Genomic DNA, 14,767 nt, shown 5'->3' on the forward strand with positions numbered 1-14,767 from the left:
TATAACTTCTCATTCTCTTCTATTATGTCCTCTTTATTGCCCATTCACCACTAGGTTATTAGAATAAGCAGGTTTATGTAAATTAAATTTTCTCCATGTATATGAGCATTTTGGCTGCTGTTCTGAACCCAAGTTTATAATATCTGTTTCTACTTTATTATTTTCTTCCTTTATTTATCTTTTTTGTCTATGCATCCCACATCATACAAAGTTAGAATGAGAAGACCATTTGGCCCATCACCCAATCCATCATTCAACATGATCATGGCTGAACCTCTGTCTCAAGTCCTGCTAGTTCCTGCTTTCTCTCCATATCCCTTGACACCTTTAGCCTCAACAAATCTATTTTTTTCTTCAATATATTCAGTGACTTGGTCTTCACAGCCTTCTGTGGTAGATATTTTCACTGCTTTATGAGTTTAGAAATTTCTCCAATTTTCAGTGACCTACCATGTATCCTGAATTTCTGTTCCTTATTCTGGTCTCCCAAGCCAAGGAAAACATAATCCCTGTGTACAATCTGTCCAGCTCTGTCAACGTTTTATATGTTTCAATGAGGTACTGTCTCATTCTTACAAGCTGCTGGCCCAGTTGACCCAATCTCTCCTCATATTACAAGCCTGCCTTCCCAAGAATCAGTCTGGTGAACCTTTGTTGCACTCCCTTCATGGCAAATGTATCTTTTCTTAGGTAAGAAGATCACAACCGCATACAATGCACTGGATGTGGCCACATCAAGGCCCTGCATAGCTGCAGTAAGATTTCTTTTCTCCTGTATTCAATCTCTCTTGCCTTCCTAACTGCTTCCTGCCCCTGTGCTTGCTTTCAGTAATTGCTGTACAAAGACACTCAGGATCCTTTGTACATTAACATTTCCCAATCTGTCACCATTTAAATAATACTTTGTCATTCTGCTTTTCCTACCAAAGTAGACAACTTCACATTTATCCACATTACACTGTATCTGCCATGCATCTGTCCACTCAGTCAACCAGTCTAAATTATCTTTAAGCCGCTTTACATTTTCCCCACCACTCAGTCCCACCTCGTTTTATGTCATCAGCAAATTGGAAATACTACAATTGATTCATCCATGTAATGACTAGCAAGAGCCCAAGTACTGATTCCTGTAGTATCTCACTTGTTATTGCTTTACGTTCCAAAAATGACTTTTTTTTATACACAAATGCATAGAAATTTAAGGGACATAGTGTGCTTAATGGAAGAGAATTGAAATCTAAAGTCATAAATCCTGTATTTCCCTGTTTTCTATCTGCTAACTGATTTTCAATCCATGCTAGTATACTATCACGAATGCCATGTGCTTTGATTTTGCAAATTAACCTGTTCTGTGGGAGTTTAAGATTTTCTAAAAATCTAAATACACTACATCATTGGTTCTCCTTCATCTGTTCTAATAGTTACATCCTTAAAAGAGTCCAGAAGGTTTGTCAAACACAACTTCCCTTTCATAAATTTCATTAATTGTATAATACCATTGGCATGTTTTAGATATCTTGTTATCACATTGTTTACAGCAGAGTCCAGCATTTGCACTATTGTTGATATTAGGCTAACAAGTTTGTAATTATCAGTTTACTCTTTTTTTAAACAGTGGGATTACATTTGCTACCCTCCAATCTGCAGGGACTATTCCAGAATCAACAGAATTTTGGAAGATAACAGCCACTCAATCCACTGTTACCATAACCATCTCCTTCATTATCTTGACATTTAAATGATCAGGTCTTGGGATTCATCTATTTTCGATTCCATTAATTCCTCCAGCACTGTTTTTTCACTAATCTTCTTTCATTCCTCCTTTTCGATAAACCCTTGCCTCTCTTCTCTTGTTATGCCTTCTTTCATGCCGTGTTCCTCACAGGTGCTCTGGCATCCGAAATCCCTTTCTCAACCGTTGAGTATTCCTTGAACTTCCAACTCCCTTACCACTATTTTAGGCTGGAGTCCTCCTTAGACAAACCTACAGTTTCTCTCTATTACCTTTCTTTATGTTCTCCAAAGAGTCCATCAAGGGAACCATCACTGCCTTTGCATAAGCAGTAACCTCAATACATCCTATTTTTTCAGCAGCCTCTGCTGAGCTATTTTCATAGCTTTCATCCCTCAGCCTCAACAAATTGCCATTCTAGGTAATTTTTAACTGCATCTCAATTCATCATAGAGTCATAGAGATGTACAGCATGGAAACAGACCCGTCGGTCCAGCCCGTCCATGCCGACCAGATATCCCAACCCAATCTAGTCCCACCTGACAGCACCCGGCCCATATCCCTCCAAATCCTTCCTATTCATATACCCATCCAAATGCCTCTTACATGTTGCAATTGTACCAGCCTCCATCACTTCCTCTGGCAGCTCATTCCATACACATACCACCCTCTGCGTGAAAAAGATGCCCCTTAGGTCTCTTTTATATCTTTCCCCTCTCACCCTAAACCTATGCCCTCAAGTTCTGGACTCCCTGACCCCAGGGAAAATACTTTACATATTTACCCAATCCATGCCCCACATAATTTTGTAAACCTCTATAAGGTCACCCCGCAGCCCCATACGCTCCAGGGAAAACAGCCTCAGCCTGTTCAGCCTCTCCATATAGCTCCAATCCTCCAACCCTGGCAACATCCTTGTAAATCTTTTCTGAACCCTTTCAAGTTTCACAACATCTTTCCGATAGGAAAGAGACCAGAATTGCACGCAATATTCCATCAGTGGCCTAACCAATGTCCTGTACAGCCGCAACATGACCTTTCCTCTGAGTTCACTGTTCTCCCATCACCCCTTAATCTCACTATCTTTGCGAACTTCCTAAATTACATCCATGCGCATCTGCCTGACCTTTGCCAGCCATCTCTCACAAGAGCTTATTACTCCCATCGCATCAATTACACTTCAGGCCATCACTATTTCAGATTACTTAGTTACAATACTGTCCACCCGTACATCAGTCCCCTTTCTAGCCCAAAATTTTGCCCTAAATTCCATACAGTTGTGCTGTCATTTGTTACAGCATTTCTACAGCTACTGATTTGCTCGTCTCCACCTATATTACCTTAGTTATAATTAAAACTTTTCCTGTCTTTCACCCAGAATATTCCCACTTGTTATGGCTTCCATCCCTATCCTCTTAAGTCCGAGGGACTCAGAGTGGGACAGATATGGCGAGCAGCTGTTTTAGCCATTCAGTGACAGGTCTGGCAGAACCACTTCCAGTTTAAAGCAAATTTTTCTCTTATCTGTGAAAATTATTTACTATTTTAGGATCATTCTGCAATGCAAAAGTAACCCTGACTTCATTTGTTTATGGTAGCCTTGATGTGGAGGTGCCAGTGTTGGACTGGGGTGGACAAAGTTAAAAATCACACACCACCAGATTATCACCCAACAGGTTTATTTGAAAGTTTTAAGACCATGATACAGTAAGACATAGGAGTGGAAGTAAGACCATTCGGCCATTGATTCCACTTTACTATTCAATCATGGCTGATGGGCATTTCAATGCCATTTACCCGCACTCTCCCTGTATCCCTTAATTCCTTGCGAGATTAAGAATTTATCAATCTCTGTCTTGAAGACATTTAATGTCCTGCCCTCCACTGCGTTCCATGGCAATGAATTCTACAGGCCCACCACTCTCTGGCTAAAGAAATATCTCCTCATTTCTGTTTTAAATTGACTCCCTCCAATTCTAAGGCTGTGCCCACAAGTCCTAGTATCCCAGTCCAATGGAAACAAATTCCCAGCATCCATCCTTTCTAAGGCATGCATTATCTTGTAAGTTTCTATTAGATCTTCCCTCAACCTTCTAAACTCAAGTGAATACAATCCTAGGATCCTCTGCCTTTCACCGTATGTTAGGCCTACAATTCCAGGGATCATTTGTGTGACTCTCCGCTGGACACGCTCCAGTGCCAGTATGTCCTTCCTGAGGTATGGGGCCCAAACTGGACACAGTATTCTAAATGGAGCCTAAACAGAGCTTTATAACGTCTCAGTAGCACATCGCTGCTTTTACATTCCAACCCTCTTGAGATAAATGACAACATTACATTTGCTTTCTTAACGGACTCAACCTGCAAGTTAACCTTTAGAGAATCCTGGACTAGTACTTCCAGATTCCTTTGTACTTTGGTTTTAGGAATTTTCTCACCGTTTAGAAAATAGTCCATCCCTGTATTCTTTTTCCCGAAGTGCAAGACCTTGCCTTTGCCCACATTGAATTTCTTGGACCACTCTCCTAAACTGTCTAAATCTTTCTGCAGCCTCCCCACCTCCTCAGAACTACCTGCCTGTCCACCTAACTTCGTGTCATAAGTGAATTTCACCAGAATGCCCAAGTCCCTTCATCCAGATCATAAATATATAAAGTGAACAGCTGCGGCCCCAACACTGAACCCTGCAGGACACCACTTGTCACTAGCTGCCATTCCGAAAAAGAACCCTTTATCCCAACTCTCTGCCTTCTGTCAGACAGCAATCCGCAATCCATGCCAGTAGCTCACCTCAAACACCGTGGGCCCTCACCTTACTCAACAGCCTCCCGCGAGCCACCTTATCAAGGGCCTTTTGGAAGTGTAAGTTGATAACATCTACTTGTTACCTCTTCAAAGAATTCTAACGGGTTTGTCAGGCACGGCCTCGCCTTACTAAATCCATGCTGACTTGTTCTAGTCTGACCCTGCACTTCCAACAATTTAGAAATCTCATTCTTAACGATGGAATCTAGAATTTTACCTACAACCGAGGTTAGGCTAATCGGCCTATAATTTTCCATCTTTTGTCTTGGTCCTTTCTTGAACAAGGGGGTTACAGCAACGATTTTCCAATCATCTGGGACTTTGCCTGACTCCAGTGATTTTTGAAAGATTACCACCGATGCCTCCATTATTTCTTCAGCCACCTGCCTCAGAACTCTAGGATGTAGCCCAATGGGGCCAGAAGATTTATCAAATTTTAGACCTTTTAGCTTTTCTAGCACTTTCTCTTTTATAATGGCTACCATACTCAACTCTGCCCCTTGACTGTCCTTAATTGTTGGGATATTCATGTCTTCCACTGTGAAGACTGACACAAAATATTTTTTAAGTTCTTCAGCTACTTCCTTATCTCCCATCACTAGCCTTCCTGCATCAAGTTGGAGTGGCCCAATTTCTACTTTTGCCTCTAATTTGTTTCTTATATATTGAAAGAAACTTTTACTATCATTTCTAATATTACTGGCTAGCCTACCTTCATATTTGATCCTCTCCTTCCTTATTTCTCTCTTTGTTATCCTCTGTTTGTTTTTTGTAGTCTTCCCAATCTTCTGAATTCCCAGTGCTCTTAGCCACTTTATAGGTTTTCTCTTTTTCTATGATACATTTCCTGACTTGCTTTGTTAGCCATGGCTGTCTAATCCCCCCAGATAATCTTTCTTTTCTTTGGGATGAACCTCTGTACTGTGTCCTCAATTACACCCAGAAACTCCCTGCCATTGTTGCTCTCCTGTCGTCTTTGTCAGGTAGTTAGTTGGACAGGACACAGAATTTCTTATAAAAGATTAAAGTGTCATACATTTGATGCAATGTACTGAACAAACCTAGATTGCTGTTAAGTCTTTAATCACTTCGAATGGGGTTGCAGATTTCGAATGATTAATATGTAAATCACAGAACTTCTCTCAAGACCCAGTCCTGAGATAACTTAACATCCTATCATAGAGTCATAAAGATGTACAGCATGGAAACAGACCCTTCGGTCCAACCCATCCATGCCAACCAGGTATCCCAACCAAATCTAGTCCCACCTGCCAGCACCTAGCCCATATCCATCCAAACCCTTCCTATTCATATACCCATCCAAATGCCTCTTAAATGTTGCAATTGTACCAGCCTCCACCACGTTCTCCGGCAGCTCATTCCATACACATACCATTCTGTGTGAAAAAGTTGCCCCGTAGATCTCTTTTATATCTTTCCCCTCTCACCCTAAACCTATGCCCTCTAGTTCTGGACTCCCCGACCCCAGGGAAAATGTTTTGCCTATTTACCTTACCATGCCCCTCATAAATTTGTAAATAAGGTCATCCCTCAGCCTCTGACGCTCCAGGGAGAACAGCCCCAGCCCGATCAACCTCTCTCTATAATTCCAATCCTCCAACGCTGGCAATATCCTTGTAAATCTTTTCTGAACCCTTTCAAGTTTCACAACATCTTTCCGATAGGAAGGAGACCAGAATTGCAAGCAATATTCCAACAGTGGCCTAACCAATGTTCTGTACAGCTGCAACATGACCTCCCAACTCCTGAACTCAATATTCTGACCAATAAAGGAAACACCCTCTTGACTATCCTATCTACCTGTGACTCCACTTTCAAGGACCAATCAACCTGCACTCCAAGGTCTCTTTGTTCAGCAACACTTCCTAGGACCTTACCATTAAGTGTATAAGTCCTGCTAAGATTTGCTTTCCCAAAATGCAGCACCTCACATTTATCTGAATTAAACTCCATCTGCCACTTCTCAGCCAAAAGTGACATCTTATCGATGACAAGGAGCACCTCACCAGATTCTCCCTATGTCTCCATTTCTCACCTTGAAACAACCGCCAAACCTTAAACAGACGACTGTTCACAGCAAACTACCCAGCCTTAAGAACAACATCAACCACAACACCAAGCAGCCCTGTCACATCAACCAATGCAAGACATGTCAGAGTGTCAACATGGATACTACTGTTACACATGGGGACACCACCCACCACACATCCGTCTGGTACTCATGTGACTTGGCCAACGTAGTCTATGTTATACACTATAGGCAAGGATGCCCTGAGGCATGGTATATTGGTAAAACCAAGCAGATGCTATAACAACGGATGAACGAACACCGCACAACAATAGCCAGACACGAATGTTCGCTCCCAGTTGGGGAGCACTTCAGCAGTCAAGGATCTTTGGGTGATCGTCCTTCAAAGTGGACTTTGGGTTATGCAACAATGCAGAGTTGCCAAGTAGAGGCTGATAGCCAAGTTCGGTACCCATGAGGATGGCCTCCACCGGGATCTTGGGTTCATGTCATACCACAGGTGACCCACTACACTATACACTCTCCCACACACAAGCACATATTTACACAGATCCTCTCTCGTACACACCCTCGCTGTGTGTCTCTCTATCTCTCACATACACATCCATATACTCTGTCAGACGCACACTCTCTCACATACACACACACACACTCTCTTCCACTCTCCCATACATACACATTCTGTCTTTCCCTTTCTCTCTAACACACGCACACACAAGCACGCACGCACACACACACACAGTGAATTTGCATTTGCAGATACATTCTATTTTGTTCAAAAAGCACACAATCTGTAAGCAGTCAGTCAATGTGACATTTTATAAATTCCTACTTTAGAAATAGAACCAAGACTCAAGGTTGGGATATAGACAGACTCACATCTTTAATGCATTGTCTGAGCTGAGATGTCACTTTTTTTTATACTGATAGAACCTTAAGTTATCTCGGAGCTGTGACTTGAAAGAAGTTCTGAGATTTACATATTAATCAATCAAAACCTGCACCCCCATTCTAAATGATTAAAGACTTAACAGCAATCTAGGTTTGCTTAATACATCACATCAACTGTATGATACTTTGAGCTTTCACAATAAATTATGTGTCCTATGATCCTGCCCCACTAACTACCTGATGAAGAAGCAGCGCTCCGAAAGCTTGTACTTTCATATAAACCTGTTGAGCCATAACCCTGGTGTTGTGTGGTTTTTAACTTAATTTGCTTAGAGCAAGCTATCTCCCTGGTCTCCTGTACCCTCATCTGCAAAATCAATTTCAAGCAGCTCATGATTTTCTTTGATTGAGATCATCTGCCTTTGCTACTTACAGCCTTTTCACTGGCCCACCAGATTCTTTGAAAGCAGCCCTGCCCTCACACATTTTTGTCCAACCTTTCCTCATGCCACCTTTGAGTTTATCCTGTTATAAAACCCACTTCTTTCTATCTTGACTCTATTCCCATCAAATTTGAAATCCCAATTGTTCCTTGGGGCAAACACCACTGTTAAAATGATAGGATCTGAGTGCTGCGCTATATGTTAGTTCACATAAATCTACTGTAAAGACTAGTTTTGTGTTGAGATAAATATCTTGAAATGTATTTGTTGAATTGCTGTACTATCAGAGACTCACCCATTGTCTGGGTTTTGTGATTACTAATGTTACTGTACATTATATACACATAACTGACTGACTAAATACACTTCATTCACTCCATCACACTGAGAAATTGACTGAAGGCAAGGACCTGAAGAAGGGCTCATGCCCGAAACGTCGATTCTCCTGCTCTTTGGATGCTGCCTGACCTGCGTTTTTCCAGCAACACATTTTCAGCTCTATGCAATAACACAACACATTCAGCTTCCTTCCTGGTTCCCAAGATAACTGACATTTTTGATGGTTCTCTTTCCTCAGGCGTTGAACTTCTCTCTTTTTAATTTGTCACCATTAGCCCTGTCTTCTCTCTGTCCTTCCAACCTACCACTGCATTTCAAACCACCTTGCCTTACTAAAGTCCTTGAACACAATGCCACATCCTAAATCTGTAACCTTATTTCTTGCAACTCCAAATTTGCATCCCTGGATTCTGCAGCTACCAAGCTGCTATCAAGTGATAAATAGTGCTTTGTGAGACAGACTACTTCTTTTTGTCGTTCTCAATATGTCTGCTGACTATGTCACATTTGGTCATGCTCCTCCTTCAAATGTTTCCACTGGCCTACTTACCTGACAATACTGAAGGAATATTGTCACAGTTCATGAAAAAAGACCACCATCAAGGCGGCATGTTGGCTCAGTGGTTAGCACTGCTGCCTCACAGCACAAGGGTCCCAGATTCGATTCCAGCCTTGAGCAACTGTCTGTGTGGAGTTTGCACATTCTCCCCGTGTCTGCGTGGGTTTCCTCCGGGTGCTGCGGTTTCCTCCCACAGTCCAAAGATGTGCAGATTAGGTGAATTGGCCATGCTAAATTGTCCATAGTACTAGATGCATTAATCAGAGGGAAATGGGCCTGGGTGGGTTACTCTTCGGAGGGTCGGTGTGGACTGGTTGGGCCGAAGGGCCTGTTTCCGCACTGTAGGGAATCTAATCTAATCACCTTCCGATCTCATCTTAGGAATGGATGAAAAGTAAACACCTTGTGAGCAAAGCCTGAGTACCAGTTGTATGAGAAAAATGTACAGTGGCCAAGGGTGGTAGTAGAGCCTAGAACAGCATTCATAACTTTGAACATTTCAAAGTGGAAAACATTTCTACAAAGAGGTCTATCTATTTTTCTAACAGAGGAGGTCAGTTTCAAATATGGGTAATGTTTGAAGCTGGTAGATTGATTTCACCTTTAGATTACTGGTAAGTGCTGTGCTGTGCCATTTTGTCTGGGCAGTTAATTGGGGATTCAAGATGCTTAAATATTTATTTTATGGTTTGATCATGGAAACTTCTGGGGGGTGCAATTTGTAAGCCATCATTATTAGGAAAAAGGATTGTGCAATATTGATCCCATCATCTTTAACAAATGCCCAAATATTTCAATCACATACAGCAAAGGAAGAAGCAGAGGGAAGAAAGAAGAGGAAAAAGTTAAAGAGGAACAACCTCAGTCCAAGATTGAGGAGGAGGAGAGAAATAAACCATGGGAATGTCCTTATGATGTACTTTTTGATGCTTACCTAAGTGAAATTACAAGAAATATTTTACCTCTCCTCAGCATCAGAGAACAAATTGTGGCTCTTGCAACGTACGTATTTTTTCTACGCAATTTTGTGTGTAAACTTACATAAATTTAAAACATCCAAACAGTTAATATTGTTGAGTTGAATTGCTGACTTGTAAAATTTGTCCAAATCTTCAAATGGTTCTTTCATAGATATATTAATGTAAAGAGATTACAGAAGCCATAATGGTCATCCTCAGAATGTTACAGCTTAAGGGAAATTGAATGGTTATTATTAAAATTATGAAGGGATTTGATAAGAATTTCCACTGGCTGTTGGCTTGTAGCCAGCAAATGCAGATTTAATACAATTAGCAAATGAACCTGAGAAGTTTTTTCTTTAATGCAGTAATTTGTTAGGATCTGGAGGACACGGTCTCAAAGGATGATGTGATGTGGAGGTGCCAGTGTTGCACTGGTTTGGACAAGGTCAGAAATCACATGACACCAGGTTATATCCAAAGAGTTTATTTGAAACTAGCTTTCGGAATACTGCTCCTTCAACAGGTGCTAGTGAGACAGGAAGACTTTAGACACAGAATTTATAAGGAGAAGATCAAAGGGTGATAAAACTCAAGTGAATAAATTGAACACACTTAAGATGGGTCTTAAATCTTTAATTGTTGTGTTATTTGTCAAAGGAAGGTACAGTAAGGTTAAAAGTAACTTTCAAAATAATATTGAGTTTATACTGGAAAAGGAAATGTATACCAACATCAGTGGATAAAGAGCAGTGGGGCATTTTGTTTTCAGTACAGATTCCAGCATCCTCAGTAATTTGCTGCTGCAAAGAGCAGTGTATTATGGACCAGTCCAGACTCCGTCATAACATTTGAAGAAAGAAGCCCAACCCTAATTTTGCCAGTTGTTTTAAGCAGGTATAATGCGAATATTCGAGGAGGGATGCTGTTGGTCAAACCCACTTAATTTTAATCAAAACAGAATTTATTTACAAGATTACCTAATGAAACACAAACAAAAGAGAACAAGATATCTAATAACTTAGTCTATCCAAAAACCCAAAAAATCATCCCAAATTAATTATGCTGTTCCAAATACTTGTAACAATCAGCATAAACTCCCTGTTATGGACTAGGCCAGACCACTCGAAACATTTTTAAGCAGGCAGTCCAGACTGTAACTTTGCTATTTGTTTTGGTAAGTGTACAGTGAAAATTACCCAGACTAAGTAAGCTCGATTGATTACCAGGTTTTAAAACAGCCAAAAATTTATTCACAAAATATGGAATGAAACACAAAGAACAGAATAAAGAATACCGACAGAATTCAGTCTATCCAAACTGAACTTAATTATGCTGTTCCAAATATGCACAACAATCCTAATAAACAAACCCCTGAAACACAGTAAAAATGAAACAGAAGCTTACAGGTTAAAGTTAGAAGGGCAGAAGAGGAAAGAGTTCAGCAGCCTGTTTCCACACAGCTCCTGTTGAACTGATTCAAACAAGACTTCAGCCTTTAGGACAGTCCACTTCCCTTACATTATACATGTCACTCCTAAAACATAAAAGCTTTGATCTAAAGTCTCATCTGTTTACGTATACAGAGGTACGTTGATTATCCGAAATAGATGGGTGGGCACTATTTTGTTCGGATAATTGATTATTTGGTTAATCAATTCAATGCCTCTCCTCGGGGCTCAGAGTTTTCTGCTAAGTCTGCTCCCCGTTCAGGAGACAAAGCAGCAGCACACTGCCACCAACCCCGTCCAACACCACCCCCACCCGCCCTCAACTCCCTCCAACACCGCTCAATGCTCGCACATCACCGCCTCCCACCCGCCCCAGCCCCATCCAACACTGCCCTCCGCCCACCCACAACACTGACTTCAGCCTGCCCCCAACCCCAGCCAGCACCGTCCCCTGCCCCCACCCACAGTCCAACCCCTGTTTGCGCCCTCGCCCCTAGCCATCAACACCGCCCCCCCAATGTCCCCTCGCCCCACGTGCGCCCCTGCCCCTGTCAGCTCCCTCTCCCCCTCCGGGGCAGCCGGAGTGGACACCAACAGTAAGATTGCTGCTGTGTTTATGGGGTAAGTCTCCAAATAGCACGCGCGTACACACACACACACACACAGACACAACATTTTACTGCAACTTTTTGACAAGTTCCATCTCTGCCCTATAAAGGACAATTTTAGAGAGAATATCTTGGGAAGGGAGGTTTAGGGTTCACCCCTATGTGGAGCTCCAGGGAAAGTCTGAGGAGAGAGAGTGGGTAGGAGCTCAGTCATTTGGAGACAGTGCCTGGGCTTCCATCGATGTCCAGGGCTGTTCTCGGCAGCATTTCAAAGAGCCGAGATCATTTTAATCATTGTAAACAAAAGGCGTGATCAGGGTTGAAACAGCTCTTTGATGTAATGTTTCTATTGGGATCTCGAGATCTCGTTCGGATAATTTGATATTTGGATAATTGATATTCAGATAATCAAGGTTCTTCTGTAAACAAAAAGGCATCTCAGTATCCTTTTCATCTCTGTACTATGACCCATCTAGAAAAAAACCAAGGACACAGTATCCTTGAGAAAAGGGACAGCTTTAGAAAAAAAGAGACTTTGTGGAGTGCCTCAGAGATGGATTCTTAGAGCAGCTGATGCTGGAGCCGACCAGGGAGAAGGCAATTCTGGATCTGGTATTGTGTAACGAACCAGAATTGGTCAGAGACCTCGAAGTGAAGGAGACATTGGGAAGTAGTGACCATAATACAATAAGCTTCAATCTGCAATTTGAGAGGGAGAGGGTATAGTCGGAAGTGACAGTACTTCTGTTGAATCAAGGGAACTATGGAGCTATGAAGGAGGAGCTGGCCAAAGTTCAATGGTGCAATACCTTAGCAGGGATGACCGTGGAGGAACAATGGCAGATATTTCTGTGTATAATGCAGAAGTTGCAGGATCAGTTCATTCCTAAAAGGAAGAAAGATCCCAGGAGGAGGCATGGGCGGCCGTGAATGACGAAGGAAGTAAAGAAACATATAAAGTTAAAAGAGAAAAAGTATAACATAGCTAAGATAAGTGGGAAAACTGAGGACTGGAAAGCTTTTAAAGAGCAACAGAGGATTACTAAGAAGGAACTACGCAGAGGAAAAATGAGGTACGAAGGTAAACTAGCCAAGAATATTAAGGAGGATAGTAAAAGCTTTTTTAGGTATGTGCAAGGCAAAAAAATGGTTAGGACAAAAATTGGGCCCTTGAAGACAGAAACAGGGGAAAATATTGCTAGGAACAAAGAAATGGCAGAGGAATTAAATGGGTACATCAGATCTGTGTTCACTGGGGAAGACACAAGCAATCTCCCTGAGGTAACAATGGCTGAAGGACCTGAACTTAAGGGAATTTATATTTGCCAGGATTTGGTGTTGGAGAGACTGTTAGGTCTGAAGGTTGATAAGTCTCCGGGGCCTGATGGTCTGCATCCCAGGGTACTGAAGAGGTGGCTCGGGAAATCGTGGATGCGTTGGTGATTATTTTCCAGAGTTCAATAGATTCGGGGTCGGTTCCTGAGGATTGGAGGGTGGCTAATGTTATACCACTTTTCAAGAAAGGTGGGCGAGAGAAAGCAGGAATTTATAGACCAGTTAGTCTGACCTCAGTGGTGGGAAAGATGCTGGAGTCTATTATAAAGGATGAAATTACGACACATCTGGATAGTAGTATCAGGATAGGACAGAGTCAGCATGGATTTATGAAGGGGAAATCATGCTTGACTAATCTTCTTGAATTTTTTGAGGATGTAACTCTGAAGTTGGACGAGGGAAATCCAGTAGATGTAGTGTACCTGGACTTTCAGAAAGCCTTTGATAAAGTCCCACACAGGAGGTTAGTGAGGGCGCATGGTATTGGGGGCAAAGTACTAGATTGGATTGAAAATTGGTTGGCTAATAGGAAACAAAGGAAATAAACGGCTCCATTTCGGAATGGCAGGCAGTGACCAGTGGGGTACCGCAGGGATCCGTGCTGGGACCGCAGCTTTTTACAATATATGTTAATGATATAGAAGATGGTATCAGCAATAACATTAGCAAATTTGCTGATGATACAAAGCTGGGTGGCAGGATGAAATGTGATGAGGATGTTAGGAGATTACAGGGTGACCTGGACAAGTTAGGTGAGTGGGCAGATGCATGGCAGATGCAGTTTAATGTGGATAAATGTATGGTTATCCACTTTGGTGGCAAGAACAGGAAGGCAGACTACTACCTCAATGGAATCAATTTATGTAAAGGGGCAGTACAGAGAGATCTGGGTGTTCTTGTACACCAGTCAATGAAGGCAAGCATGCAGGTACAGCAGGTAGTGAGGAAGGCTAATAGCATGCTGGCCTTCATAACAAGAGGAATTGAGTATAGAAGCAAAGAGGTGCTTCTGCAGCTGTACAGGGCCCTGGTGAGACCACACCTGGAGTACTGTGTGCAGTTCTGGTCTCCAAATTTGAGAAAAGACATTCTGGCTATTGAGGGAGTGCAGCGTAGATTCACGAGGTCAATCCCTGGAATGGCGGGATTACCTTACACTGAAAGACTGAAGCGACTGGGCTTGTATACCCTTGAGTTTCGAAGACTGAGGGGGGATCTGATTGAGACGTATAAGATTATGAAAGGATTGGACACTCTGGCAGTAGGAAACATATTTCCACTGATGGGTGAGTGCCGAACCAGAGGACACAGCTTAAAAATACGGGGTAGACCATTTAGGACAGAGCTCAGGAGAAACTTCATCACCCAGAGAGTGGTGGCTGTGTGGAATGCTCTGCCCCAAAGGGCAGTGGAGGCCCACTCTCTCGATTCATTTAAGAAAGAGTTGGATAGAGCTCTCAAAGATAGTGGAATCCAGGGTTATGGAGATAAGGCAGGAACAGGATACTGATTAGGAATGATCAGCCATGATTATATTGAATGGCGGTGCAGGCTCGAAGGGCTGAATGGCCTACTCCTGCACCTATTGTCTATTG

The 14,767-nt window shown here is 42.2% G+C and overlaps 1 protein-coding gene across 2 annotated transcripts in view; it reads left to right on the forward strand.

The window, feature by feature from the left end:
* armc3 (armadillo repeat containing 3) overlaps positions 1 to 14,767 on the forward strand; it is a 172,832-nt gene that overhangs the window by 141,255 nt on the left and 16,810 nt on the right. For both annotated transcript variants that reach the window (XM_043690441.2, XM_043690446.2), the window contains one exon: positions 9,627 to 9,821. In XM_043690441.2, the coding sequence (XP_043546376.1) occupies positions 9,627 to 9,821 (195 nt within the window). The remainder of the gene's footprint in view (positions 1 to 9,626; positions 9,822 to 14,767) is intronic.

The sequence above is a fragment of the Chiloscyllium plagiosum genome, unplaced genomic scaffold (genome assembly GCF_037043375.1).
Source record: "Chiloscyllium plagiosum isolate Xiang-an unplaced genomic scaffold, Cpla_swu_hap1 HiC_scaffold_5, whole genome shotgun sequence".
NCBI lineage: Eukaryota > Metazoa > Chordata > Chondrichthyes > Orectolobiformes > Hemiscylliidae > Chiloscyllium > Chiloscyllium plagiosum.